The following is a 26,672-nucleotide window of genomic DNA, read 5'->3' as shown; positions in this document are numbered from 1 at the left end:
GAATACCAATTACCTACCAGTTACGTATAATGTACATAAGTACATAACGATTTATTCATTTAGGATGATAAGCAAAAGTTTCTCTAAATAATTATTTCTAGTTACGCATTAATTTGCGCTAAAGTAGATACGACATTATTCCAATTTGCAAAAGAAGCAATCTTTGAGCTATTGAGGCTTCTAAAGTTATAACAGATTTGTTTAAAAATACGTAATCCATACCTACTTAGGAACTAAGTATTATAATGTGAAAGTGTGTCTGTCTGCTAGCTTTTCACGACGACCCATCTGTTTAACCAATTTTGGCAGGTATACTTGCTTGCGTCCCGAGGACGGACATAGGCTAGTTTTTGTACCGGAAAATCAAAGAGTTCTTAAACCTCCCACGTTGATAAAGTCGCGAGCATCATCCATTTGGTATAGGAGTAGCTTGCATCCCATTCCCAGAGATGGGAATAGGTACGTAACAAAATTCCCACGGGTTTCAAATACCTAAATAAACGCGGACAAAGTCGCGGGCATCATCTAGCTAGTAATAAATCATCAAGTCCAGACCTTTAAGGCTACCGAAATCCAGAACGTTCGATGTCCTTGTTCCGGTTGGCAATTTTACAAATGGCCATCCAGACTCCCAGTAGCAAGGGTGGCCGACGAAAACGGGCCAAGGTCGCGAACAGAATGCCACGCACCCTCTCAAACTGGGTCAGATAGATACAAAATATTCGTTGACGTACGATAAAGAAGCAAGGCTATATTGGGTCATTCAATAGGCGGACAGATATTCCATAAATGAAAATTATATAGGGCTTTATAGCGTTAATGGTATGCGTAATATACATCATTCCCAACCAACCAACCCAAGCAACCAAATTGGTTCATCAATTACTAACATCTGTTAAAAAAAAAATTGGTTGTCTGTAAAGTCGGTTTACTGACGATAGTTGAACGTGACAACAAAGGCCGATTGTGCTTCTTTGTCGCTCGTTCCGCGCTCTCGCTTGCACTTCAAGCCTTACATGGAACGCCTCAGAGCGAGGTAACGCCGCATGAGTCATGTTTTTTCGAGCGTGCAGCCGGCTCTATCGAATTATAAGACTTTATCACGTCAAAAAAATTGGTTGTCTGATGAGATCGAACGCTACAAAATGATCTCTAACTATGCCTTCGTTTCGAATAATTATTCGTTAAATAGGTAGGTAAGTTCATTGGCGGTACGGTAGAGCCCCATCAATTCACTCTGGTAGAGCCTAGTTTAAAGCAGTAGTTGAGCAACGTTCTTTACCATTGAAATGAGACGGATAACAAAACTTTGATGTCCTTGAGCAGAAATAGGGTAACACAAGAAAGAGATGCTCTAAGATAATTTCCTTCACCATTTTTTGTAACGCAGTAAGTATCTAACGTATTTTGATAATAATTAAACCAGCGTGGCTACTAGTGTAACTAGATAGGTATCGTTGTTTATGGATATTCCAGATATTGTGTTTATTTCAGAAAACGATTCCCGTATATTTACTTAGGACACACTTCTTTGCCTGAATTTAGTAAATGACCATTCCTGCCTACAGGCGTAACGAAAACCTTTCAATTAAGTTAGAAAGCTTTATTCAATGGCTCACAAACTTATTTAATACATAAAGTACATTTTGTATGTAGTAGGGTTTGTTCCCGGGAATTCTCGTCCCGGGAATTCCCGGGAAATCGGTCGGTCTCGTACCCGGGAAATTCAGCTCGAGAAAAGTCGAGACATCGAGAAGTTTAAATAAACATTTTTACGCTTAGCTTTCTTTGTAAATGCGAGGCGGCAGCGGCATCCTTTGACAGCACGGCTCGTGTCTGTCGGTATCCTTTGTTTTTGCCTTAATCTCTTATTTAATTACATTAAAACTGCCAAAAATTGTGATACCATACCACCCACATAGTGAGATTAGTGAGTGATCTTTAGTTATGATGAGAAAAATTATGATTGTTTTTAGTTAAGATGTTTGTTTTAAGCTGATTGTTAACAGAGATTTTGTTTTTTATTAAAGATTAGTGAGATTAGTTATAATAAGAAGAAGTATGATTGTTTTAGTTAAGATGTTTGTTTTAAGCTGATTGTTAACAGAGATTTTGTTTTTTATTACAGATTAGTGAGATGAGATTAGTTATGATAAGGAGAAGAAGTATGATTGTTTTTAGTTAGCAATTTTGTTTTGAGCTGATTTTTTATTGAGAACTTGTTTTTTTTGTTAAAAATTATGTTGATTTTTTTTATGTAAAATAAACACAGTTAAATTAAAGACTCTTTTTATTAATTAAACAAAAATTTAGACGTATTTTATTTTTTCTCGACAACCCGAGAAGACCCGAGAAATCAGGCTCGAGAAGTCTCGACACCCGAGAACTAAAAAACCTCGAGATATCGGAAACCCTAGTATGTAGTAAATGTACGCTATGAACATGAATTTTCTACTACGTGGTATAAAGTTTATATGCGAGCGAAAACTCCCTTAATAGACGGGCCTCCACAAAACCATATATAGTAGTAGGTACTAAAACAGAGAGACGATAAAGTACCTAGACATCTAAGTTTTCCTTTGTTCTTGTACAAATGACCCGAAGATTCTTTTATTTCGCGCGAGAAACCCTATTTGTGAAAATGGGGCCAAGGTCATTGCGTTACTTGTTAGAATAGCTAAGATCTCGGACGGGCAAGGTCCGTAAGATATCACTAGGGAAAGCCAAATTGGGGCCTAACGTTGGACCTTTGAGGTTGTTTCATTTCTCCCCGTGGTATCAATAGTTGATACCGAGTTTTGTGTCACGTCCCAATTCCTATCTTATTTGAGAAAGGATAAGCCCGATTCAATTCTACGTTTAGAAAAATACCTATCCTCATGTTTTTTCAAGGTGTCCTATCGCTATCATAGAAATCTGTCAATATTCCTGATAAACTGTCAGTTATATTATTTGGTATTAGGGTATTAGTACCTAATAAAAGTTTACACACTGGTTACATATGTTTTAAGTCTTATTTTCCTTTGTGCATATAATGTGTATTTTTTTATTAGTAAAGACCCTGAGCTACTTTTCCAGCAAGATGCGTTTATTTAAACTTTCTCAATAGTACTGATGTTTATTCTATGTTGTAAAATTGATGATATACGTACTTATATTAAAAATCTCAACAACTTCACAAATGTCAATGTTGGTGTGTCCCATAAAGATATTATGGTGTGTCCTAATTGCGATTAGATAAACAGAATCGAACGAGATCGCCAGATGTGCATTTTGTGCCTTAGGATGTTGATCAGTCCATGTCTTGTCAACGAGTAAATACATCACTGGACGACACCACCATAGTGTCATCCTCAATTATTTTATGGTAACGACTAAAGACTAACGACATTACCGCTGACTGGTGATATTCTACTTTAAATAAAACATTATAGTCAGCGGTGGTGCCATTACCAAAATAAAATTGAAAACGACACCACTGTGGTGCGAACCATCCAGCAACTGATGTCGTTGACAATCGACATTAGTTACTGGATCATTCTACATCGATCGTTCCCTGTTACTACCACTAATACAAACAAAATCGTCGTGTTAATGATAAAAAAGAAACCCCGATTATTTGTAACTCAAAAATTAATAGCACCGGTTGTTACAACTGGCTTCGACGATTAAATATATTTAAGAGGTCGCCTTGATGTCGTTATAAGTGATATAACCGATTTTGACTGTACCTATCTGATAATAAGCATTATTTCTATATCGATCACACAAAATTCGTAAAACAAATACCAGCTTTAATACGAAAGAAGTACTTACTGATTTGAAAAAATCTGTGTTAAGCCGATCATAGATGTGTGCTGTAATATGTAGGTTGCTTACGCGTTGAATTTGAACAAAAGGTGATACAAAATTATTTGAGTTAGATTAAGAAATATCTTTAAGACAATAGCTTATAAGATTGGGTTATAACTACTGTTAGTTGGTATAAGGAAGAATAAAGACGTCTACCACAACGCCGTCTCCATCATTTTAATCACCAACAAGTTTTAATATTCCAGTGCAAAATCCACGTAGAAGTTAAACTTATAAATCTTACACCTCATAGTACTTAGTTCGTAGCAGTAAAACACGTTAAAATAATTCCATATTCTCAGCTTATAACGAAACCATAGCAAAGCCTGTTCGGTACACGTATCATGTTTTAAGACAGGTTTTGTTATTCAGTCAATAAGAATGATTCTTAACATATGAGTTGTGTCTTAAGGTTAGTATGCTGGGATAAAAAAATGCGGTTAACAATAATTCATGACTTTATTTGCAAATTAAAATTGAAATAAGTAAGCACTAAGCAGTGGTACAGGCACAGCATTCAAGGAATCTATACATATAATAAAATTTGTAGAAAAGTGGTGTCTGTACAATGGAAATATATAAAAAAAAAGTAGCAGGGGCTGTTATTATATCGATGCCGAACCCGAAATTGTCATTAATTTTTTTTGACTGTTTGTCTGTGTGTTTGTGCACGCTAATATCAGAAACGGCTTATTCGATTTAGATACGGTTTTCACTAATATATTGTAGTAAGCTTCACTTAACATTTAGTGTTTATTTCATGTCAATCGGTTGACAAATAAAAAAGTTATGTCAATTTAAAGAATCACGGCGAACATTTTTAACGTACAGAGTATGCCTACAGTATATACTACACGCCTCGCGCCTGAGCGTCCGTAGCTATATAAAGCGCGCTGATTCCACGCGAACGAAGTCGCGGGCACAGCTAGTAAGTAAATAAAAGCAATCGAAGTAGAGAAGCGATAAGTAGGTAGGTAGTAGGTACGTAATAAACGCAAAAAGTGCACAGTTCTTGCGTAATGTCCTGACATAAACTTTCAAACCACTTGAGAGAAAAAAAAGTTTACCATTGTAAGCATAAAATGGTTCGGCCGAAAAATGTACACGAAATGATTTCAAGGAAAGTGAAATAGACTATGGACGAGAATAATCACAAAAAACAACGTTCGATCGTTCAGTTTACAAACTATGTTGTTTTAGACATGATCTATGTCTAAACTTGGAACCATTAAATATCATGGATATTATGAAAGTATACCGTGAAATAACATTATGGTTTCCATTCTGTATTCCATAATGTATAAAGAACATTCTACTGAAATATTACGCGAGAATAGCTTATCGCTTCATGAACAGTAACTAATGCTTACCTACAATAGATGAATCTAAACTTCTTGAGAGATTGAAGTTATTGATTTAACTTTCAGAAAAAATTACGAAACAATTTAAAAAGACGGTAAACTATACATGGAAATTATACAGGAACGTGAAGTTTGTTTTATGCGTGTTATTACAGAAGCAAAATCATGCATTGTTTATTAGTTAATTAAGCAAATTAATTCGAAAAGCGGGCATAAGCTGTTGTAAAGAAAAAATCAATCCATCAAGCCATGCGTTTATGCCCCTTTATATTTTCACCACCATGCTCGCAAAAACCTAAACAAAATAAAACAGATTAGTCATTAGCAATGCAAATAATATTAATAATTAAATGCGAAGACAATGTGTAGTTAGTTAAATATGACCTATTAGCACAATTAAGGAAAGATTAAGTACTTAAGTAGGTACCTACCTACTTACCTATCAGATAAATAAATTAACTAAAGAGTCTAGATAGATAGGTAAGTAATGATTAAGTAGAAAATACCAAAATTATTTGACCATATTCAAATATGTAATTATACATTATTGGAGCCATAAAACAATATTAATGATTAAAAATCATATGTAGCTAGGAACTTAATTTAAAGTAAATAAGACAGAAGATTAACCAGATTATGATAGAATTTGATGAGAAGATACTTTGGATATAGTTAAACAGAGGAACAAAGAAAGCTTTCGTTACAAGTAGGTACTATACCTAAATATTTTATTGTGGTTAGGTATATTGCCGAGAAAATATCGTTTACTGTCAGAGGAAGCTAATCAACAGAGGAAAACCACATGAGCTAACCACACGGTCTTAATTACAACGGGATTAATTAACGATATTATATGCAGAGGCAGTAGGTACGTAGCTAAGTATTGTTTATATTAAACCTGAACTATGATCCTATAGATGAGTAGAGTGGCTAATAAATGAGACCTTTGATGCACTATCAATAATCTACACTCTAATTTATAACAATAAGAAATTCTAAAACAACAAAGGTTGTGATGTTTATATAAATAAGAAATTCTAAAACAGCAAAGTTTGCGATGAAAAGACTGATATTGATGATGCAAATTCTATCGCTATTAGAAAAACTAAGTATTTAGCAACATACTCAAATATGAAAAGTTCCATTCATCTTCAAAATAGAAGGTCCGATGTTTATATGAATAATGAATACCTAATTCGATTTCGTTAAGTCATTAACTGGAGACAGTTTGATTGAAGTTGCACCGTTCCAAGTTCCAACCGTTAGGTGTCCGCTTACTTGCATAATAGTTACTTATAGACACAAGTGTACATAGCTAGTAACTAGACGCCAGACACTCACCATGCACAGATGAAGTTACGCCAAACTATTTGTACAAATATCACAGCATCACTTGGTAAGAGGTTCACTCACTTTGCCTATCGCGAACTATAGGTCCATACACGCGTACATAAACAACGAAAACACCACGAATAACTCTACCGTTTTAAAAACCTGTTCCAACCGCACCAACAGTTAGAATGCCCTAACTTGTCGCCAAAATCAACAATGTAAAAAACACAAATCTAACACAAAAATCAACATAAAGAGGCTAGCTCAGTGTAAATCGATTTTTTATTCATCAAAACACTTAAAACATTGAACTCAACACAGTCGTTTTCATCAATACCTTCATAAACTTTTTCGAAACGAAAAGTTTAAGTTTGTGTAACGGTTTTTTGGTTTGGTATTTTGTATTTAATTTAATTTAAATAAAAATAAAATTAGGGGGTTCTGTCAGTGTTCATTTATACGAGTGACTGACGAGCGCATGCGCGAACGCGACCGATAGCGCCACCTGCGCAAATCTGACTGACGGTGACGAGTGACGTGACGATGGACGAGCCCGAGCGAACGCGCCGGTTTGTGGGGATGCAGATAACAAAAATGCATTCATAATATTGCCAGCATTCTCTCATGACGACATAAAAACTCCTTAGCAAGGCGGAAAGTTGAGATTTTCAAATTTTTTGACGAATAATTCGTCCAAGGATTTCCATAATTTGAAGATGAAGAAGTGATTATATGATATAGTTTACTAAAAAGCTTCTATTCTTCTACCAGTATGTTGTATTTTCTCGCTTTTGCAGCTTAAATAAAACAGATCGAAGCAAATCTAAAAGTATTGGATCTAAGTAACAAAAACTTTTTGTGGCGAAACCACGAAACTTAGCATATAAATGACAAATGACACAAAAGACATTCATCAGCCTAGCCTACCCGATGACCCGATGACAGTGATTCGAAAAACAATTTTGAATTAAAAAGGAAAAAAAATGTATAATTTACCTATCAAATAAAAAGAGGAAAATTTTATTATTGTAGATTTAACCGCCAATGTCTTTCAAATTGTCATTATTATTATTTACAATTTTACCCTTAGTTATTCTCTTAAAATTTAGTGACTATTATATTAGTTCGTTTCTTATGATAAAGATTATTATTAATTGTATGCAATTTGTATGCGTGAGATGTTACATTGAATGAACTTCGAAGTGGCTCGTCAATCGTCTGCTTGGGCACATGTAGCCCTCTGTGCGGATCTCACTTGGGTCTCGGAACCTCCTGATGAATTCATCGTAGCCAACCAGGTAGCCAAAGCCAAACCATAAACCAACTCTTTAAGAAGTCCTGGCATCTAGTTGCGAAGGACTCAGAAAAAGGGGTAGTTGCTATTCAATGTCCGAAAAGGAATAACAAAGCAAAGAGCAATTTTACGGTCTTTCTAAATTACTCTGGGAATTCTCTTTTAGCAAAAGTTGACAGAAAACAGCTGTTACCCTGATTGTCATCTGACCATCTGTGATCTGACATCCGCTATCATGACGTAAACTAAAAATATAGTTTTTCAAAGTATACTTTTACTTTATCCTTTGAATTTTTAAACGAATCGGGAATCATAGGTTCTTCATATACTTTCATAATGTGGTGCTGCCAGTCAGCAAGTTCATTTTCTTTAAAGTTTCCATTAAAATTTAATTTTTCAGCGCCTATGGGCACAGCATTACCGTGTATCGCAAGTCCTCCAGGATTCATCCATAGAGTCTTCACAGTGCATACAGAATCATTGCGATCACACAGGTAATAATTGAGTATTGTTCATATATGCACTATATATGCACTAAACTTATATTCTCGAAATTCTATCTTCCATAAAAACTGATCCTTTAGTAGATTACAATATCTAATGATATCGTCTGCAGTTTTTGCATTTAATGAAAGCGGAAAGTTCAGTTTCCTTTTCTAATACAATATCCTCTCGATGGCGGTGCAAACGGAAATTAAATAGTTATCTGTTGCACGTTGCTCTATCAATAAGATTAATAGTAGATTATTCAACATGGGGGTAATGCAGTCTTACGTTACGCACGCCGGGATAAATCCAAAGCGTAACGAGGGATTTTAGTGTAACTCCGGAGCGTGGATGTTGCATCTAGAATCCTGAGTGAAGCGCGGGGTTTAGGAGCGCCCAAGACGAAAACACGTTGAACACTCTACTTTTCACGCCTCGCGAGACAGTAAACTCAATGTCAATAAACAAACACACTTTCATATTTGTAATATTGGTAGTGCTGATTAATGAAGTAAAAAAAATTGTAGGGAACCAAATTGTTCAAAATCAAGAGAATAACAGCTGCAGTAGTCGAAGAAGCGTGAAAGACGTAATACCAGAATCTAGATTAGCACAATTTTATGGTAATTTCTACTACGACGATATCAGGTGATTATTTTTCAATCTCTCATCCTTGACCTTTGAATTCTTAGCAACTCCTGGTTAAAGCAATGGCAACATAGCTGTGCTGAGATTATTTTCAAGAAGTTCAGTTAGAAAGTTTTAAATTATTACGGTTACGTTCATTTTTGCGTAAACTTAGCCTAAAGGTCCGGACTCGATCTTTGGCACGTACCTCAAACTTTTCGGAGTTGGAATGTGCGTTAAAAAGCAATTAAATATCACTTTGCTTTAACAGTGAAGAAACCCTGCATGCCTGAGAGTTGATCACAATGTTCTCTAAGTTGTATGACCTCTGCCAATCTGCGCTTGGCTAGCGTGGTAGACTAAGGCCAATCTTTCTCATTCTGATTCTCAGTAGTAATCCTACGATTGATTGATCATGATGATGATGACTGATGGTTTATTTTTCAGGGAAAACTGTTATACTTGTACAAATGAAAAAGCTAACTTGCGTGGTTATAACAGTCACGGATGCGACAATACCGATCTTACAGAATGTTGGATGTTACCTGAGGTAATGTGGACTCCAAGCAATTAGGCACTTTATGGTTTTTTTTTTTAACAAATATGACGGTTCTTTTACATAATATTTTTACGAAATCGGATCGGGTTCGAAGAAAATATGGAGTATAATATCCATTTATAGGTAGCTTTAGTTTTAAGTTTACGTAATTAACTATCATTATCATTAATTATCTAACAACTAGTACTTACTTTGAATAAATGATTTTGAGTTTGAGTTTGCGCTTGGCTGCAATCAGACCAGATCGCAAGTGATGATCCAGTCTAAGATGGAGCTCACTTAGGTACCTATTCACTCTTGACTCGAAGGAAGGACCTATATTAAACGTGGAGGAGAACACTGATGCTGGACTGTTGTTTACCTGTAAGATACTGGATAGGCAAGATTTTAATTGCTGACCAGCCCCCCGATTGTGTAAGAAAAACATTCATCGCTATCGTTACCGTCAACAAATGCTGTCCTTTGATTGGTTTATTCGCTGTTTACCTATTTTCACAGCCAATCAATGGGCAGAATTTCTTGACGATAACGATAGCGATGAATACGTTTTCGGTTTTTCTAACACAATCGGGGGGCATTTTGGTTATTGAATTTTCTCATGTTGAATCATCTTTGCAGGTTGAATACTGGTTTCGGAAACTTGTAGACGACTCAAGTGATCGCAGTGTGGTGCCACGTCGTCGTCGACAATATAAGATTCTTCCCGATGACGATTCGTGCGTTCTTTGGTTATATCTTTGAATTTCTTAATTTTCTTTCATTTTCTTTATCTTAATTTTGTAGGTTTGATTTTATATCTAAGGTCTATAGGTAAGGTTTTATAGGTGTCTAGTACTCGATTTTAAATCTGATACGTTTTCGTTATTCTTTTCAATAGAAGTTCTTTTCAAAAGATTTACACTTAGTAAATCTCTTTTTAAATTTGCAGTCTTGTACAAACTCTTGTTTGTAAAACTAATTTACCTCTTTGTTTTACAAAATTCGCTCCTCTTATCAAATATGGCAATTAACGGACACCAATCGGCAGCTAGCGAGCGCTGGGACCCGTCTGAAGCGCGGACCGTGGAAGAAGCGACGTTGGAGGCCCGAGTTCGAAGCACTAGATCCTTATGGAACCAACCACCAAGCCAGAGACCAGCTAGAGTTCCTTCACCGCCGCCCGCTTCGAGAAAAATGCGAGCAAGGCGTCGCCAACCAAAGAGACTGACCTTAGCACCTCCCCCACCTGCGTATTGTTTAGAAGCCCCAACTCAACTCTTTTGCGATCCAACTTGTAAGGTAATTTCGTTAAAAAGTACTAACAAGAAGCTTTTTTTTTAAATAACCAACAATTTGCTTGGTAGAGTATCACTGCTTGCACCACAGATGCCATATTATTTCAAATAAGGTCTCTCTAATCTTCACTCTAATTTATATTAATATATTTCTTCTTTTAGTTTCAATTCGAGACTCCACGTCAACAATTAACTGAGTATCAAAGAGCGATGGGACGCTTATCAGCGAGCGTGCAAGCGGTGATGAGAGCTAATGCGTATCGATGTACGCCATACCGCGGCACAAACGTCAGCCGCTACGCGCCCACCAGTCCACGACCCTTGCGCTACCCCGACAGACGCTATGGCGTCTGGTGGCCGCGCGACAATCTAACACCAAGATTAGAAAACAGGTTTAACATAACACAAATACAAAAAAACGCAACAAACAGCCAAAAGACAGAAAAAATAACCGCTAAAATTGAAACAGGAATCAAAAAAGAGGAACCAGAAAATTTATCTAAAGACGAACAGCTAACAAAAGAACCTGAAGTGCAACAGGAAGCCACTTCAGAAAGTCTTTCACAGCAAAAGGACAAAGTCGTTGCTGATAACCACCTACCATCTACGAGTGCTGCCGCGATAGAAGACGCGAGAAAGAAGCGACTCTATAGCACCGTTCTTAGCACGTGTCCACCGCCTCCTGTTAATTTAAACGCAGTAGGATGTCTCAGGCTCTCACAAAAATTACCGCCTGGTCTAATAAAATTAAATCGCAAACTGGTTCTGTCTTCGAGAGTTAAGCCAAACGTCGATAACAAATTTGAGGAGCTCGAAAAAGAAGCTTTGGAACAGTATAAAGCGTCAGATGAAAGTATAGACACCAAGTTTCGCGAGCTCGAAGAAGAAGCAGTCGACCAATACAGCACGAGTAACAGCAACACGAGTTGCAGCAGTGGGAATTCTGGAGAAAAGAAAACTGCTGAATGTTTGCCAAACAGTGAAACAGCAAAAGCGCCATCGGCAAAATTTCATACAGACAAATCTGTGGATAGCTCGCCGAATTTTCCCGATCTCAACGCTAAAAGAGATACCAATAGTGTAACGAATTTAAAAAACTTCCACACCCCCCCGAGGGGGGAGAAAAAAGAATATTCTCATAGATCGGGCAAATGTATGAGAAGCAAGAAGAAGGAGCCCCAAAGACCAGCGTCGGATACTGATTACGAAGCACGGGAATCAAACACCAAAGGAAGCAGGGGAGCAATGCGCTGGACTTTACATGTTATGCCACCAAAGAAGCGACATTTAACTGCGTGTGTCGATTTCTCTTCAGATGAAGAGTCGGAAGAAGTGAGTGTATCCATTAAAGACGCTGGACCCTGTATAAAGAACCGTGCGACTGGGAAGGTCAAAATGTCCGCGCACGGCGGTGGCGATTTGCATCCAATCATGAGAAAAACTTAACTTTTTACACAAGAGCTAGTAGCAAAGTGATGAGAAGACCCTGTTTTCTTATGCCACTTTAAGTCAGTGTTTGGATTACTCGGTTAGCAACTGTTTCAATTGAACAATTCGTGTTGTGTCGATTTATTTGTTCAGTTTGTAAGTTTCCGACTTTTAGTGGCAGGCGTGTTTTTATATTAAATTTTGGTTACATGGATTATATACATGCCTAGATAACTACGCAATCTTATTTAAATTTTCTAGGAAAGAATCAGCCAGTTTCTTACGGCTCGTATTTTACTAAACGATCTATTTAGTCATGTATTCAATCCATTTCCAGGGAGATGTAGGAGTATCTAGTGAGATTCATACTAGAATGACGAGTAACGAACTGTAATCATGACCGGCTTATATACCGTGATTTGATGAATTGTTAACATTTTATATACTAGTCATAAACAATTTGTACATATATTTTTGTAGTTTTGAATTTATATTAAGAAAAATAATTTCAGTTTAAAATTATGTTGCATGAGTTAAAAAAAAAGGTTCATTAGGTATTTAGTCCGGAGACAATAAATTTTTATGAATTGTTGAAATTGTAATAATTGTGTGCTAGAAAAGTTTTGTCTAAAGCTTAAACAGATTTTAGTATTGTCTGTTATCAAAGATGGAAAGGCCCTATTTACTAGAGTAGACAACAAGAGCTCAAATAGAACAATGAGATACGAACCCACCATTGCGCTGATTTTCAAAAAAGTGCGAGTCGGACATGATGGGTTCTTCTCCATTTTGAAATTGATCCCATTTCGACCTATGCTTTAGCCGTGTGGAGCAATGATAATGATTGGTGGATATCAAACACATCTGTAGCAATGTAGCATAGCACATCTCTGGTGAATATGTAGCATTTGAATATGGCTATACTTACTTATGGCACAAGTGTACCAGGCTGTCGGCCAGCAGGGAGAAGCATGAGGCATATTACATTTGCCCCCAAAGACATTGCTTCGTGATGACCAGGATTGCTCTGCCAAGAGTGTTATGACAAAGTAGAAGAATACTTACTATGTCTATGCAGGATAAACTATCTCTGTATGCTTCCTATATCTGTTCTGCTACTCACAATAATCTCTAATCTCTGTACAATCTGTATCTCAGGCAAAATTATTTACCAACAAAAACAAAGTTACAATCAACTTTATTTAATAATAATTAACTTGGAAATATAACATCTTATCATATTATACAAACTACAATAATATAAAAGCTCTGTATTTACTCATATCACCATCTATAAGTCGGTTCTCTGTTGATCAGCTTTCTAGAAATTTCTCCAGGTCTGTGTTGTCATTTTCTAGCTGTATTTGCTCTAGGGTCACTTTTGGTGGTGTTGATGGGACTAAAACAATTTAAAGAAACATTCAATGAATTATTTTGAGTCTTACCAGCAAAGTGATTTGCTAAATCAGTGATCATCTCTAAATGAAGACATCAAACTTATTTGACATTGGTTGGTTATACATTGCTGCTTCACTGAGCGACATAAAAGAAATTTTTCATACGAAACCTTTGGATTAAAAATAAATGTCAAATGAGCTTTTGGCTTTCATTCAGTGATAATCATACTGAGTTAGCAACTCACCCCACAGGAGCATTTATAGGCAATGTAACAATTTAGAATCCAATTTGAGCATTATATTATTAGAATGGTACAGTACTAACAGAGAAAATCATAAATATTTTATTGTAGCAGTTAATAAAGTGTATGGCAAGAATTAAATTCTAAAAAGCTTGAAGTGTCCCTTCTGTTCCCAGTTCCTATGGAACATTTTTTTTTAAACATATTTAATTCCTAGAAATCTTACCGACAGGTACATTGCCGCTGGCTAAGTACTTGGCTATGTCACTTTGGAAAGCAGCTGCACTGTTCTCTCTTTTTGTTTGTAATTCTGCGAGCTGTTGCCTTTCTAGTATGCTGTTCTTTTCAAGGTTTTCTTTGGAAAGTTTATTACGAATCTCTTCTAAACCAGCTGAAAATATAAAACAAATACTTTTAATACTAAATTCTAAATAATATAGGGTTATGTGTGGACATTAGTCTGTCTGTAAGCTTATAAACAAACCTCAACCACAGAACTGCTATTGTTGACAGGCTACCCTTTATAGTAGTCAAATAGCCTACCAAAACACACCATAAAGAAGGAAGCTGTTTGTAGCCCTAAAAGACTTGTTAAAGTATCAGGATATCCTAATCAACCTAAAACTACAGTGCCTAAACACACAGATTAAAGAGTTGGCTTTAGTAAAATATGAACGAACCCATTTTCTTTTCTTTGTATAATGTCAACTGGTAATGGTGATCCAATTTCCACTTTTCCAAGTTACTTCTCTCGATAATATCCTCGAATTCCACCAACTGGTTCTCAACATCGCTCAAAAGGGTTTGTACGTTCTTCAAACTATCCACACACTGTGCTACAGTTACAGTTAAGTTTGGTAAATGTGCTAAATTATGCGCCAACTCTGTAGCACTTTGCAGTCTTGTTTTCGTCGTTTCATACAATTCCGTGATTAACTTATCGACTTCGTCAGCAGCTTTGGCATTTCTGTCCGCGTTTTCGTGTATTTCACTCCATTCCTGTTGATATTTCGCTAGCAAAGCCCCACCAGCTCCATAATTCACTTTGCTCTCACTTGAAACTTTTTGCTTGTCTCGAAAAATGTTTTTGACTTTCTGGACTTCTTGTAGCGTTTGTCGTAAATTATTGTTATATGTTAAACCGTCTTGAACTACTGATATGAATTCTTTAAGATTCCCTAACATTTTTTCTGTTTCAAAATTAAATTGAAACGAAAAATTGGCAAAATAAATTATCACCACAGCAGCATGCAGCCACCAAAACAAAAAATCACCACAAATCACAGCAAAAAATAATGTCAATATGTCACGTATTGTCTTGTCATACTGACAAATGTCAATTGGTTTTGTCAATGTCACTCTTTACTCTATGATGTCACCACAGCAGTGTTTCCACCTATTATAATCCGACAAGGATTTTTTGGCATTTGGAATGACATTGACAGGGAGGCGTAATTGTAGAACAAAGGCTGCTGAAAATAGCAGTATTGAAAATCGAGTAACTTTTATCTAACTTTAATTGGATGAGAAATTGGAAAAGCCGTCCCTGTTTCCACATAAAAATCAAAAAATCATAAAAACCATTGATAAACCGTGGATTTGCAACCTAACATGTTTACCTGCTCAAATACTATACTTACCTAGTGCAAAATATAACTATAAGATGTAGACACATTAATGCTGTATTAAGTTTTGATGTAGTGAAGTTTTGCTGTATGAAGTTATGTTTAAGAAATGGCTCTAATATTTAAAAAAGTGAAATTCAGATTTTTACCTAGCAATACCACATACAAGGGGACAGCGCATATGGCATGGACGTATTAGATAAAAGCTTTATGGGACAGCGTGACACTTCACAAGATGGCGGCGTTAGTTCCGATTTTGGTCGCGCGCCAAAAGATCCTTGTTGCACTAAAATCATGTATGACATCAGATTTGACTTTCGCTTGTCTATGCAATAATCAACGCCAAGTCAAAAACGTCATTCGTACTTGAAAATATCACAAACTTGACATTGGCTAATCAGAGTAAAGCCAGATTAAAGAAAAAAAAAAAACGTCATTCGTCAACATTCAAATGTCGTCCGTTACATTTCGAAATATATCTAAAACAGTACCTATATTAAAAGACGTGTTTTGTTTCATATTTTATTTGTATTGAAAAAGCATTAAAACAAACCTGATGGTTATATAAAATGAGCGGCAAAAAGTTAAGCAGTGATGAAGTGCCACAAAAGTTTATCGAATGGTTGCTGGCAATGGAATGTCCTACAGAAAATATACCTTCCATCGAAAAGATGATTGGGTCTGTTCTACTACCTACCGTTTTTAATATAATATTAACTTTTGGCCGGATCAACGCGGACGTAGGATTTTAAAGATGCCGTTGAAACTTGTCTAAATCCTACCCTAATCTCAGTTTTCTAGGCCTAATTATTTGAGCTCTATGTAGATGTTGATATAACTATCAGCCAGTCATATTCCTATATAAATATCAATAATCCTCTACATCTATGCCTATGAGGATGCCTGAGACTTTATCCGCGTTGATCTAGATTCTAGATTATTAGCCCTGTGGGAACTCTTTAATTTTCTGTGATAAAATAGCTTATGTCTGTCTCTAGAACTCAAGATATCTCTATCAAATTTCGTCAAAATCGGTTAAGTGCATTTACCATGAAAAGTTAGACAGACAAACAGACTTTTGCATTTAGAATATTACTATGGTTAATATTGTGAAGTTTAAGTAATAAATGACAGTGATCCATTGAAGTATTTATATTTCGATGACAACCTGATCTAACTAAGAAGCTATGCACAGACACATCCTTTTTCTTGTTGCCAGAACACTGTATCTGGAACCAACTGCTTCGTTTTCAGGATGTGCAGAGGGCAATACTATATGGTATGGCGCAGCCTCATGGAGCATGTTGAGGAAAAAGATGTGATTAGTTACAAGAGGCTGACAGTGTTTGATGATGATGTCAAACTGTGTCAGGAGAAGAAATTGCTTAATGAGGTCTGTTTATATTGATTATGCATTTTTGTAGTAGTTGTTGATGATTGTAGAGATATTTCTAAGTTTAAATTGTTCTCCATCACTCCTAATTTTCTTTTATAGCTCTGTGGCTTAAGACAAACCTGCACTTAAGTTGCGCTTATGTATGACTAAATAGTCTGCTTTTAGAGTTCCATACCTAAAGAGTAAAAACGGAGCCCTATTAATGTCACTCTGCTGTCTGTCCGCGTGTCACAGAACTCTTAGTCTAGGTTAATGATAGTGTAAGTGATTCACAATTGCAACTTACTGCTAGACTCACGAAACTAGTCAGATACTCTCCGTCTGATTAGTCAGAGAATTCATACAGGGTTCTTTTTCAAAGGGCTTGCTCTGCTTGCTAAGGCCTGCTGTGTGGGCTAAGGAGCAATAGTTTATATCCATGATTGTACCTATAAATTGAAAAACGATTTTTCAGAGAGGCTCCAGTCCACTACTACCAGAACAGCTGTCACTGTGGAAGGAGCACACAGAAGTCAAAGAAATGGTAGCAGAAGCAGAGGAACGCGTCTTAAAGGCGAGAACAGTGTTGAATGAACTTATGGATAAGGTGTCTAGAAAAGGTGAGACATTGCCAAAATGATTCTTTATCTTGATTATCTGTATTCCTTTTTTTTTTTAATTGATTCAGGTTTACTTGATTTAATAATAAAAACAACCAAGTGGTTTGCATTTTTGTAGAGTGCTATCTCTTACACTCTCTTGCGTTTTTAGGGTTCTCTATTGAGTAGTTCTTCTGTAGAGAGTTGAAATTTTTTCAGAATGAATATCTGTTTCTATTGCAACCAATAATAATAATTTCAAAACTGCTGCCATGAAAATAAAAATAAAATAGTTTTTTTTTCTTGTAAGACGGTACGGAACCCTTAGTGTGAGAGTTCGACTGGACCGATTGTTATCTTCTGTCTTACTCATCACCAAGCTTTTTACGTTCATATTATATGCGCCATGTAATATGAACATGTCTATGTGTCATTGTTTATTTTTAGTTATTCAACGAAAGTCGTCGCGGCAACGCATAGCAGACTTGCAGCGTCGGTCGTGGCTGCTCAGTCAGGTGTTCAGCGAGCTCACAACAAGGATAGCCAATCTGAAGGAGACGAGGGCCATCGCTGACACTCTGTGTGATGTTGAGAAGGAACAGAATGATATACAGGTAACTAAGATCCTATGCATATCTAGGGAGTGTGTTTTATTTGGTATTTTATGGCGGCAACGCATAGCAGGCTTGCAGCGCCGGTCGTGGCTGCTCAGTCAGGTGTCCAGGAAGCTCAGTACTAATCTAAAGGAGACGAGGACCATCACTGACACTTTGTGCGACCTTGACAAGGACCAGAATGATAAAAAAGGTAACTAAGATCCTATGTATATCTAGGGAGGAGTTTTTATTTGGTATTTTATGGCGGCAACGCATAGCAGACTCGTGCTCGCCGGTCGTGGCTGCTCAGTCAGGTGTCCAGCGAGCTCACGACTAGGATAGCCAATCCTGAGAAGGAACAAAATGATATACAGGTAGGTAAGTGTACTTGACGTGCAAGTGAATCATGCGCTCCGCCGCTAGTTCGAAGTGAACACATGTACAACAACTTAACCCGCTTGATCTTACAATGAACTCGACGCGCGCGCCAGACGTGAGCCTCATCGCTACTAACACTGCATCTGTGGTTTTTGACGTGACAACGTCTTATAATTCGATAGAGCCGACTGCACGCACGAAAAAACATGACTCATGCAGCGTTACCTCGCTCTGAGGCGTTCCATGTAAGGCTTGAAGTGCAAGCGAGAGCGCGGAACGAGCGACAAAGAAGTACAATCGGCCTTTGTTGTCACGTTCAACTATCGTCAGTAAACCGACTTTACAGACAACCAATTTTTTTTATCTGGTATTTTATGAGGCTTTTATGGGTGACCTATTGAATGAAGTGCAGACTGGTGAGGCTTCGTTTAAATCCATGCTTCCAAACTATCCATACTAATAATATTATAAATGCGAAAGTGTGTCTGTCTGCCTGTCTGCTAGCTTTTCACAGCCCAACAGTTTAACCGATTCTGACGAAATTTGGTACAGGGTTAGCTTATATCCCGGGGACGGACATAGGCTACTTTTTATCCCGGAAATTTAAAGAGTTCCCACGGGATTCCCAAAAACCCATCCGCTTAACCGATTTGTATGAAATTTGGTACCGAGGTAGCTTGCGTCCCTGTTATTGACATATGCAACTTATAATTTTATCCCGAAAAATCAAACAGTTCCCACGGGATCTTTAAAAACCTAAATCCACGCGGACGAAGTCGCGGGTATCCTCTAGTAGTTAATAATTTTATTATTTGTGTGGTGGGATGTCTTAGCATTGCAGTGACAGCTGCATTGTAATACTTCAAATTTTAAGTATATGTATAGTTTTTTTTTTTTTCACAAAATTATCAATTTTATGAATTGAACTGCCAATGCGTTACTTGCTTCTACTAACTACTACTATTTAACAGGGCTCTCTACGTCACTCGTTTCATACAATCGTAGTTCCAATTTCATTTAAATACTAAGCAACCAAAGTCCATGAAATTTTGCAGACATATTCTAGAAACTAATATCTGTGTCTGTGGTGTATTAGATTTTTCTAAAAATATGTAGTTTTAAAATAACAGGGGCTCAAAGATTTGTATGAAATTTTTTAAGACCGCGTAACTTTGAAACCGAATATTTTAACAGAAATTTGGAAAACCACAGACATAGATATTAGTTTCTAGAATATGTCTGCAAAATTTCATGGACTTTGGTTGCTTAATATTCAAATGAAATTGGAACTACGATTGTATGAAACGAGTGACGGAGAGAGCCCTCTTAATATATGCCTTATTATTTTTATACATTGTTTTCAGAACAAATTCGATAAATGCATAGCCCTGCTCCGACAGCAGAAAAGCAAATCCAGCACTCTATCACTGTCCACTCCCTTAGCAAGCTCCTCCCTTGTGTCTAACCATGAAAATGAGACAACTAGCAATGAAACAGGTAAGCTCCAAGATATTTTGCTAACTTTTGCACACCAGTAGTTACGTAAGCGGCAGCCTTCAGGGTGGACTGAAGGAAGCGAAGCCTTTTAATAACTAATTTTATTCTTAGCCTATCTTATTTAAGTGACAATAAGTAATGATATATCTTAGTAACCAAACTTGAGTTTGTTGTGGGCTCTTCTCAGACCTGGGCGCGTTTGGAAACTTCGTAGCTTTATTTTTTTTAAGTTTTTATCATCACTATATCATCTTACAAATCTAACAATCCCAAGGACAGAGATAGGCTACTTTTTATTGCGAAAAATCAAAGAGTTCCCACGGAATTTTTAAGAACCATATATCTATGAGAGCATCATCTCTTTGTGTAATAAATAAAATTTTGATTTTGATTCTGAATGTATAATTTTTTGTTACAGACGATTATGTTAAGTCTTTCGTAAACTGTAGAGGCGATGTCCTATGGCCGCGTTTGATTGAAAAACAAAATACACTTTACTCCAGACTAACCGAAGCCTATACGAAGCAAGTTGACGTTACAAATAACAGGTAAGACAGAGGTCACACAATACGTTTCTGATGTGGATTTGGCAACACGGGCTGAATTCGCCGATACATATCCCTTTGGTGGTCAGGTATAATTGTTGAAAGATATTTTGCTTCGTTGATTACTGAAAAAAAATTATTGAAAGTTCGGTATTGCAAATAAAACATTTGACTGACGCTAGAGGTCAATGAACGTTCCATAAATAAGTACTGTATCGTAGGCAGAACATTGCCTCGAATTTGCACGCTATACTTTGGTGTTTACAACACTAAATCACTAAAACTACAAGTATAAGGCAAATGTTTATCGGTATTGAATTTTGTAATAAAATTTTCGCTATTTGTGGTTAAAGAATTTTATTCTCAAAAGAAATTATACAAATTTCACTTAATGAGAAATTACAGTAATAAACTTAATATAAGCAAATTTTATCTTTCGGCACAGCGGTAAGGAACAACACAATCGTAAAATAGTAGCGGGTAAGGTAGTCTAATATCTAAATATCTAATAATGTACCCGGCAATGCTCTTACACATTGCCCGAGCCGATTCAGATATTTTTAATCACAAAATCTTTAAGTTTCTTTTTGAAAATGTTTATCTTACTAATATTTTTTTTTTCAGAACTTATAAACGATCTATACTCGGGTACACAGAAGCATTGCAATCAACATTGGCACTTGAAGCTATCAAGAATAGAGCTCATTTTCAAAGAACCCAGCAAAAGTTGACTGTATCTATTGAAGACCTTAGCGTGAGTAATGACATAATTATAAAATTAATTATTTTGATGGTTGCCTTGCAAAAATGTTTTTAAGTTTTTTCTTGATTATATCAGCAAATTTTAGAAATGCATTATTTTTCTACTACATGATGTCCGCTCATTAGCGAAACGAAGATAAGCTGAATGAAGAGACGACGGAGTCTTTTGGCGTAATTCATTCCGAAAAACAGACAGAAGGTTCTAATCTCTAGAAAGAAAGAAAGAAAGAAACCCTTATAAAATAAGTCTGTAAGCATAATTTTTAGGGTCATTTTTGAACTGCTTATCGAAAATCTTGTTCTAATAATAATTATTTATCAAAGCTTACTTGTCATAAAATAAAACATTTTTTTACAGAGCTACGTAACCGAAGATGCATTCGAATTGTTAATACTTAAAGTCCAAAGAGCCTATACTGCAGCAAGGGTTAAGTCCCTTAAAGCCTTGTTAGAAGACCTAACAGCAAGGCGCGGAGTGTTCGACTGCGGGGACGACCGCAGTCGCGCCGCCGTCGACGCGCAGGCGACGCTGGGGAGCATCGCTAGTGTTAACAAGAGTATTGTGAGTAATCTGGAACTTTCTATGGTAATACTAGAGGAAATAATTATAAGGCAATAGAAAAGGAGCCTTAATCCTATCTTATTAAGGTCCATTATTTACTTAGTTTGGCTTAGTTTAAGATCGAAAACACCAAGTTAACAAAATAATAGGCGTATTATGTTTGCATGAAGAAGCGCGTATAAAGTGTAACCTTAAAATTTTATCATTACAGGTAAAAACACGGGAAGAACTTGAGAGACTGATATGGTTATCGCTCAGTACTGAACGAAAGATATACAACATCAGGGAATGTTTGCTAGCGGTATTCATCGCCTTGTACAACAGCACAGATATTTCGTACAACGCGCTAGCAACAGGTGAGATAATGGATACTTTTGTCACAGCCCCAAAAATTTGTACTACTACTACCGGTACACCGGCCTGTCTGTATTGCCAATTAATGTAGGGCTGGGCTGAGCGAAGCTAATCGAGCTGATCAAGGACAACGCTAAACGTAAGCAACGTCTGTACTGTGCAAGCACGCATCCACGGGGAGAAGTTAGTAAAGCGATCTCTGTTACGTAACAGAGATCCCTTGAGAGATACAAATGACAGACAAATAGTATGGAATAATATTTCTAAATGTAAAAAAAAATATTCTTCTTTCTATTTCTAGGAGTCCAGTTAGATTTTCCAACGGAGTCGATACCCCTTCTCTGCCAGTTCTACAAGAAGAGGCGCGAAAGAGCCGCCAATGTTGGCAACCTTAGTTTTAATTTCGATATGTCTGATCAATCGTTTGGTGATGTACCAGGTAAGAGTCTAATCAGAAATACATAGTCTTTGCTCTACGAACCCAAAGCTGCCGATTGAGATAATTCTAAATGTCCGTCGATTCGTAATATTTACTGTCGGGCACTGTATGTAGCCTATCAGTGGAAGTACCTTATAGACAACTAGATGATGCCCGCGACTTCGCGTGGATTTAAGTTTTTTTTTAAATCCCGTACGAACTCTTTGATTTTCCGGGATAAAATTTCCGGGTCTATGTCAGTTTTCGGGATGCAAGCTACCTAGTCTGTACCAAATTTCATATAAATCGGTTAAACGAAATGCCGTGGGAACTCTTTGATTTTCCGGGATAAAAAGTAGCCTGTACTTCCCCGGGACGTAAGCTACTTGTGTACCAAATTTCACCAAAATCGGTTAAACTGTTGGGCCGTGAAAAGCTAGCAGACAGGCAGACATCACACTAATATTATAAAGGCCAAAGTTTGTATGTGTGTGTGTGTGTGTGTGTGTGTGTGTGTGTGTGTGTGTGTGTGTGTGTGTGTGCGTGCGTGCGTGCGTGCGTGCGTGCGTGCGTGCGTGCGTGCGTGCGTGCGTGCGTGCGTGCGTGCGTGCGTGCGTGCGTGCGTGCGTGCGTGCGTGCGTGCGTGCGTGCGTGCGTGCGTGCGTGCGTGCGTGCGTGCGTGCGTGCGTGCGTGCGTGCGTGCGTGCGTGCGTGCGTGCGTGCGTGCGTGCGTGCGTGCGTGCGTGCGTGCGTGCGTGCGTGCGTGCGTGCGTGCGTGCGTGCGTGCGTGCGTGCGTGCGTGCGTGCGTGCGTGCGTGCGTGCGTGCGTGCGTGCGTGTGTGTGTGCGTGTGTGTGTGTGTGTGTGTGTGTGTGTGTGTGTGTGTGTGTGTGTGTGTGTGTGTGTGTGTGTGTGTGTGTTGTGTGTGTGTGTGTGTGTGTGTGAGTGTGTGAGTGTGTGTGTGTGTGTGTGTGTGTGTGTGTGTGTGTGTCTTTTTATCCCGGAAAATCAAAGAGTTCCCACGGGATTTCAAAAAACCTAAATTCACGCGGGCGAAGTCGCGGGCATCGGCTAGTTTATAATAATTTAAGTACGGATAAAAGCCCATTGCATCCTTGCAGCATTATCATGAAGAATTAATCGTACATCATTAATTGTATAGGTCAATGTTTTGTCCTGAAAAAATGTAACAAAAAAAAATTCTTTCAGATAATCCAACATTCGTAGATGAATTGAATGTGTATTTGAAGAAATTCAATTTGGAGAACAATAGAAAACTTGTGCTGGATAAGTAAGTTAATACTTAATACATGTGACTGCGATTGTGTGACCAACTGACTGACTGTCTGCGAGTGTGATAACTAATACTGACAAATTGTGACTAACTGACTGACAGCGACTGTCCGACTGGTTCTCAATTCGACGATATGTTTTTAACTGATTATACTGTAATACGACAAACTGAAGTGTCTGACTGACAAATTGACTGTCTGAATTACATTCTTTACAATAAAGAATATAATGATATTTACATACTTTAATCTGCAGTGGCGAAGAGATCTGGATATTCGAAACGGTACAAGCATTGTCATCGAGACTACTAAAGAGATGGGTGGCCGATGACGTCACAATCCTGCTGCATCCCTCCGTCCGTGTATCGCGAGCTCTGCGACTCCTGCACGATGACACGCGCCTGCCGCGCCCTGCACCCCGCCCTTCAGATGACTCCTTACGATATACTATTCCAGGTAATATGAGCTTCAAATCTCCTTCAGCGTTCTATAGTCCTGGTACTTGGGTACTTGGTTGGTGTTTTTACAGCAGTCAATCATGCAGCAAAATATTTGTACAGGATGGCCCGTAGAAATATAAGACTTAGAGTTAATAGTTAATAGTATGTAGATATAGTTTTAAGTGTTAGAATAGGATATTATGGACCTACCAGAGCCACATGGTCACACTAGTGACCCAGCTCTTTAAATGAGAAAAAAAAAAAGAAAAATCTCTGGCCTTGAAACCTGCGCAGTGGGTGAGTTATCGATCTATTTGGCAGTTCCATGGGGTACAAAGTTAGACGCGACAGTTGGGGTAAATGTGCTCAGTGTCCTCAGTCAGTCCTGCTGCGTACCTCCGTCCGTGTATCGTGCGCTCTGCGACACGTGCACGATGACGCGCCTGCCGCGCCCTGCCCCTCAGGTGACTCCATACGATATACTATTCCAGGAAATATGAGCTTCAAATCTCCTTCAAAAGATTGTGGACCAATTCCAATAGCAATATTATCCCAAGAAAATCCCCCACCATATAAGCAGGAAAATGGAGTCACAACCCTCAACAATCAGTAAATACGACAGAGAACGTTTAGTAATAACAAAAATATTCTTTCAGATTTAACAGCCATAAAGAACCATGAGGAAGATACAGTAGACAAAATGAAAAAGACCATCACAGAAAATCTGAATTTGCTTAAGAAAGTGCACAAAAAGCTAGACGCTTGCGAGGAAAACTTGGACTTTTGGTCCAAACATCAGCTCAAGACGTATATTTCTACCAAAAGGATGGTAGATGGCAAGACATACAAGGAATATGAAGAACTATATATAGAGAAATTGAATTATTGGTAACTGACAACTGATTCGGCTAAAATTGAATAATAGCCTGACCAGAAATATAAAAAGCTTGCTTTGGGCTAAGGGATTTATGCATTTTAATTGCAATAAGTACTTATATGGTCTTGTATAAATTAGTCCCGAAGATTTTCCGCAATATGTCGAGGTATTTTATTTTTCTGGTCAGGCTATACCTTTATATGCATAATATATATAGACTATGTACGGTCGGCCTCAGAATTCGAGTAGCGATTCAGCGAAATTATTGGATCAAAAACCTGTCGCACTTATGACCTTTTTGTATAAACACGCCCCACATACCTAACGCATGCGCATTACCGTGCCACACGAATATGATCATTGAGGTGCTAAACGACTTACGGCCTTTGACTGTACACTTCTGGATAAAGTAGCGTTCTAATGATGAAAGAATTATTAAAATCAGTTCAGTATTTTCAGAGTTTATTGCTTAAAAAATAAGTCTTTCCTCTTTATAATATCTATGGTTAAACACAACTGGATCAGGATATTTAAGTTTTGATATTTGGTGACTGCTGGCCTCCTGGTTTACCCGTTTGGACTGTGTTCCCAGAACCCAGTTCCCAGAAGTATAATTGTATAAGCTAGGATTTCCAAGCCACATTGATTTCTAAAAATTTTAGCCACCAATATTTCAGCAGAATAAGTATCCAGTAAAAAATGAAAAATATTGTATTAGATCCATTACTCAGTAGTGGGCCGGTGCGGCGATAGGTTGATGATTAATGAAATAAAAGTTTGAAACAAGTATGCTGTTTTTTATCAATAATACCTGTACTTTTATATCCCTTTTTTTACAGCTTAAATAATTGATATCCTACTAATTATTTACTTACAAACATTATTTTATCTACCTTTGGACTGTAGTAACCCGGTCAGTTTGTCTGATAGTATGTAACCATTTTTTGAGAACACTTTTTCACATGAAAGTGATGTGGCGACTACGTTAGAGCAAGCAACAAATAAATAATTTCCTCAAAACTGGATATGACATTTTGCGCTCCTTCCACCATCTCAAGAAACATTCTGTCGATGTCGGTGGTATTACATTTTCAGACAAATACCTGTTTAACTAATCTATACTTTTCTGCTCTGTTTCGGTTTTGTGTAAAACGGTTTTGGAGTGCGAGTGTGTGCGAACGTGTGCAAGTGTGTGCGACGGAGTGCGAGTGCGTGCGAATGTGTGCGATTGAGCGTGCGTTCGTGCGTGCGTGCGTGCGTGCGTGCGTGCGTGCGTGCGTGCGTGCGTGCGTGCGTGCGTGCGTGCGTGTGTGTGGGTGGACGTGTTACTCTGACGCAAAACTTGGACGGTTTTGGTTGGGGATGGAGATGGAGTGTTCTCGTGCGTGCGTGCGTGCGTGTGTGTGTGTGTGTGTGTGTGTGTGTGTGTGTGTGTGTGTGTGTGTGTGTGTGTGTGTGTGTGTGTGTGTGTGTTTGTTACTCCTTCATGCAAAAACTACTG

At 37.7% G+C, this 26,672-nt stretch overlaps 4 protein-coding genes and 1 long non-coding RNA gene across 8 annotated transcripts in view; 3 read left to right on the top strand and 2 right to left on the bottom strand.

Annotated features, from left to right (window-relative positions):
* LOC123865531 (serine/arginine repetitive matrix protein 1) overlaps positions 1-7,059 on the bottom strand; it is a 72,478-nt gene extending 65,419 nt beyond the window's left edge. For both annotated transcript variants that reach the window (XM_045906608.1, XM_045906609.1), the window contains exon 1: positions 6,555-7,059. The gene's annotated coding sequence lies outside the window, so the exon portion shown is untranslated. The remainder of the gene's footprint in view (positions 1-6,554) is intronic.
* Positions 1-26,672, top strand: part of LOC123865565 — a 417,170-nt gene that overhangs the window by 312,417 nt on the left and 78,081 nt on the right. The window lies entirely within an intron of this gene.
* On the top strand, positions 1,628-25,958 carry LOC123865535. Of its 2 annotated transcripts, XM_045906622.1 has the most exons (14): positions 1,628-1,639; positions 15,981-16,156; positions 16,732-16,870; positions 17,328-17,472; positions 17,899-18,065; positions 19,790-19,922; positions 20,341-20,470; positions 21,092-21,221; positions 21,588-21,791; positions 22,003-22,147; positions 22,447-22,584; positions 23,772-23,853; positions 24,111-24,310; positions 24,951-25,958. In XM_045906622.1, exons 2-14 carry the CDS (start codon positions 16,047-16,049, stop codon positions 25,184-25,186), a joined length of 1,959 nt encoding a protein of 652 aa, XP_045762578.1. In that variant the 5' UTR covers positions 1,628-1,639; positions 15,981-16,046; the 3' UTR covers positions 25,187-25,958. The 2 variants fall into 2 exon arrangements, with proteins under 2 accessions (XP_045762578.1, XP_045762577.1); XM_045906621.1 differs by lacking the exon at positions 1,628-1,639 and having other exon boundaries at positions 15,919-16,156.
* Positions 7,449-12,684, top strand: LOC123865534. 2 transcript variants are annotated; one of them, XM_045906620.1, is made up of 7 exons: positions 7,449-7,843; positions 8,240-8,333; positions 8,853-8,973; positions 9,400-9,502; positions 10,130-10,227; positions 10,543-10,789; positions 10,948-12,684. In XM_045906620.1, the coding sequence occupies exons 1-7, from the start codon at positions 7,736-7,738 to the stop codon at positions 12,229-12,231; spliced, it is 2,055 nt and encodes a 684-aa protein (XP_045762576.1). In that variant the 5' UTR covers positions 7,449-7,735; the 3' UTR covers positions 12,232-12,684. The 2 variants fall into 2 exon arrangements, with proteins under 2 accessions (XP_045762576.1, XP_045762574.1); XM_045906618.1 differs by having other exon boundaries at positions 10,130-10,239.
* On the bottom strand, positions 13,393-15,140 carry LOC123865551 (dysbindin protein homolog). Its single transcript, XM_045906641.1, has 3 exons — positions 14,533-15,140; positions 14,079-14,243; positions 13,393-13,612 (listed from the first exon to the last, which is right to left on the bottom strand). Exons 1-3 carry the CDS (start codon positions 15,035-15,037, stop codon positions 13,527-13,529), a joined length of 756 nt encoding a protein of 251 aa, XP_045762597.1. The 5' UTR covers positions 15,038-15,140; the 3' UTR covers positions 13,393-13,526.

Source organism: Maniola jurtina, chromosome 5 (assembly GCF_905333055.1).
Source record: "Maniola jurtina chromosome 5, ilManJurt1.1, whole genome shotgun sequence".
Taxonomy (NCBI): domain Eukaryota; kingdom Metazoa; phylum Arthropoda; class Insecta; order Lepidoptera; family Nymphalidae; genus Maniola; species Maniola jurtina.
Note: the sequence above shows the minus strand (reverse complement) of the source record. Positions and strands in the feature narration are given on the sequence as shown.

Coding starts and splice junctions, on each gene's coding strand:
- LOC123865534 (XM_045906618.1), top strand. CDS start 7,736: ATGAACTTCGAAGTGGCTCGTCAATCGTCTGCTTGGGCACATGTAGCC. Junction 7,844..8,239: donor AATTCATCGTAGCCAACCAG/GTAGCCAAAGCC, acceptor TTAATTTTTCAG/CGCCTATGGGCACAGCATTA. Junction 10,790..10,947: donor TTTGCGATCCAACTTGTAAG/GTAATTTCGTTA, acceptor TTCTTCTTTTAG/TTTCAATTCGAGACTCCACG.
- LOC123865551 (XM_045906641.1), bottom strand. CDS start 15,037: ATGTTAGGGAATCTTAAAGAATTCATATCAGTAGTTCAAGACGGTTTA. Junction 14,244..14,532: donor ATACAAAGAAAAGAAAATGG/GTTCGTTCATAT, acceptor TTATATTTTCAG/CTGGTTTAGAAGAGATTCGT. Junction 13,613..14,078: donor CAGCGGCAATGTACCTGTCG/GTAAGATTTCTA, acceptor AAATTGTTTTAG/TCCCATCAACACCACCAAAA.
- LOC123865535 (XM_045906622.1), top strand. CDS start 16,047: ATGAGCGGCAAAAAGTTAAGCAGTGATGAAGTGCCACAAAAGTTTATC. Junction 16,157..16,731: donor TCCATCGAAAAGATGATTGG/GTCTGTTCTACT, acceptor CTTCGTTTTCAG/GATGTGCAGAGGGCAATACT. Junction 21,792..22,002: donor CTAGTGTTAACAAGAGTATT/GTGAGTAATCTG, acceptor TTATCATTACAG/GTAAAAACACGGGAAGAACT.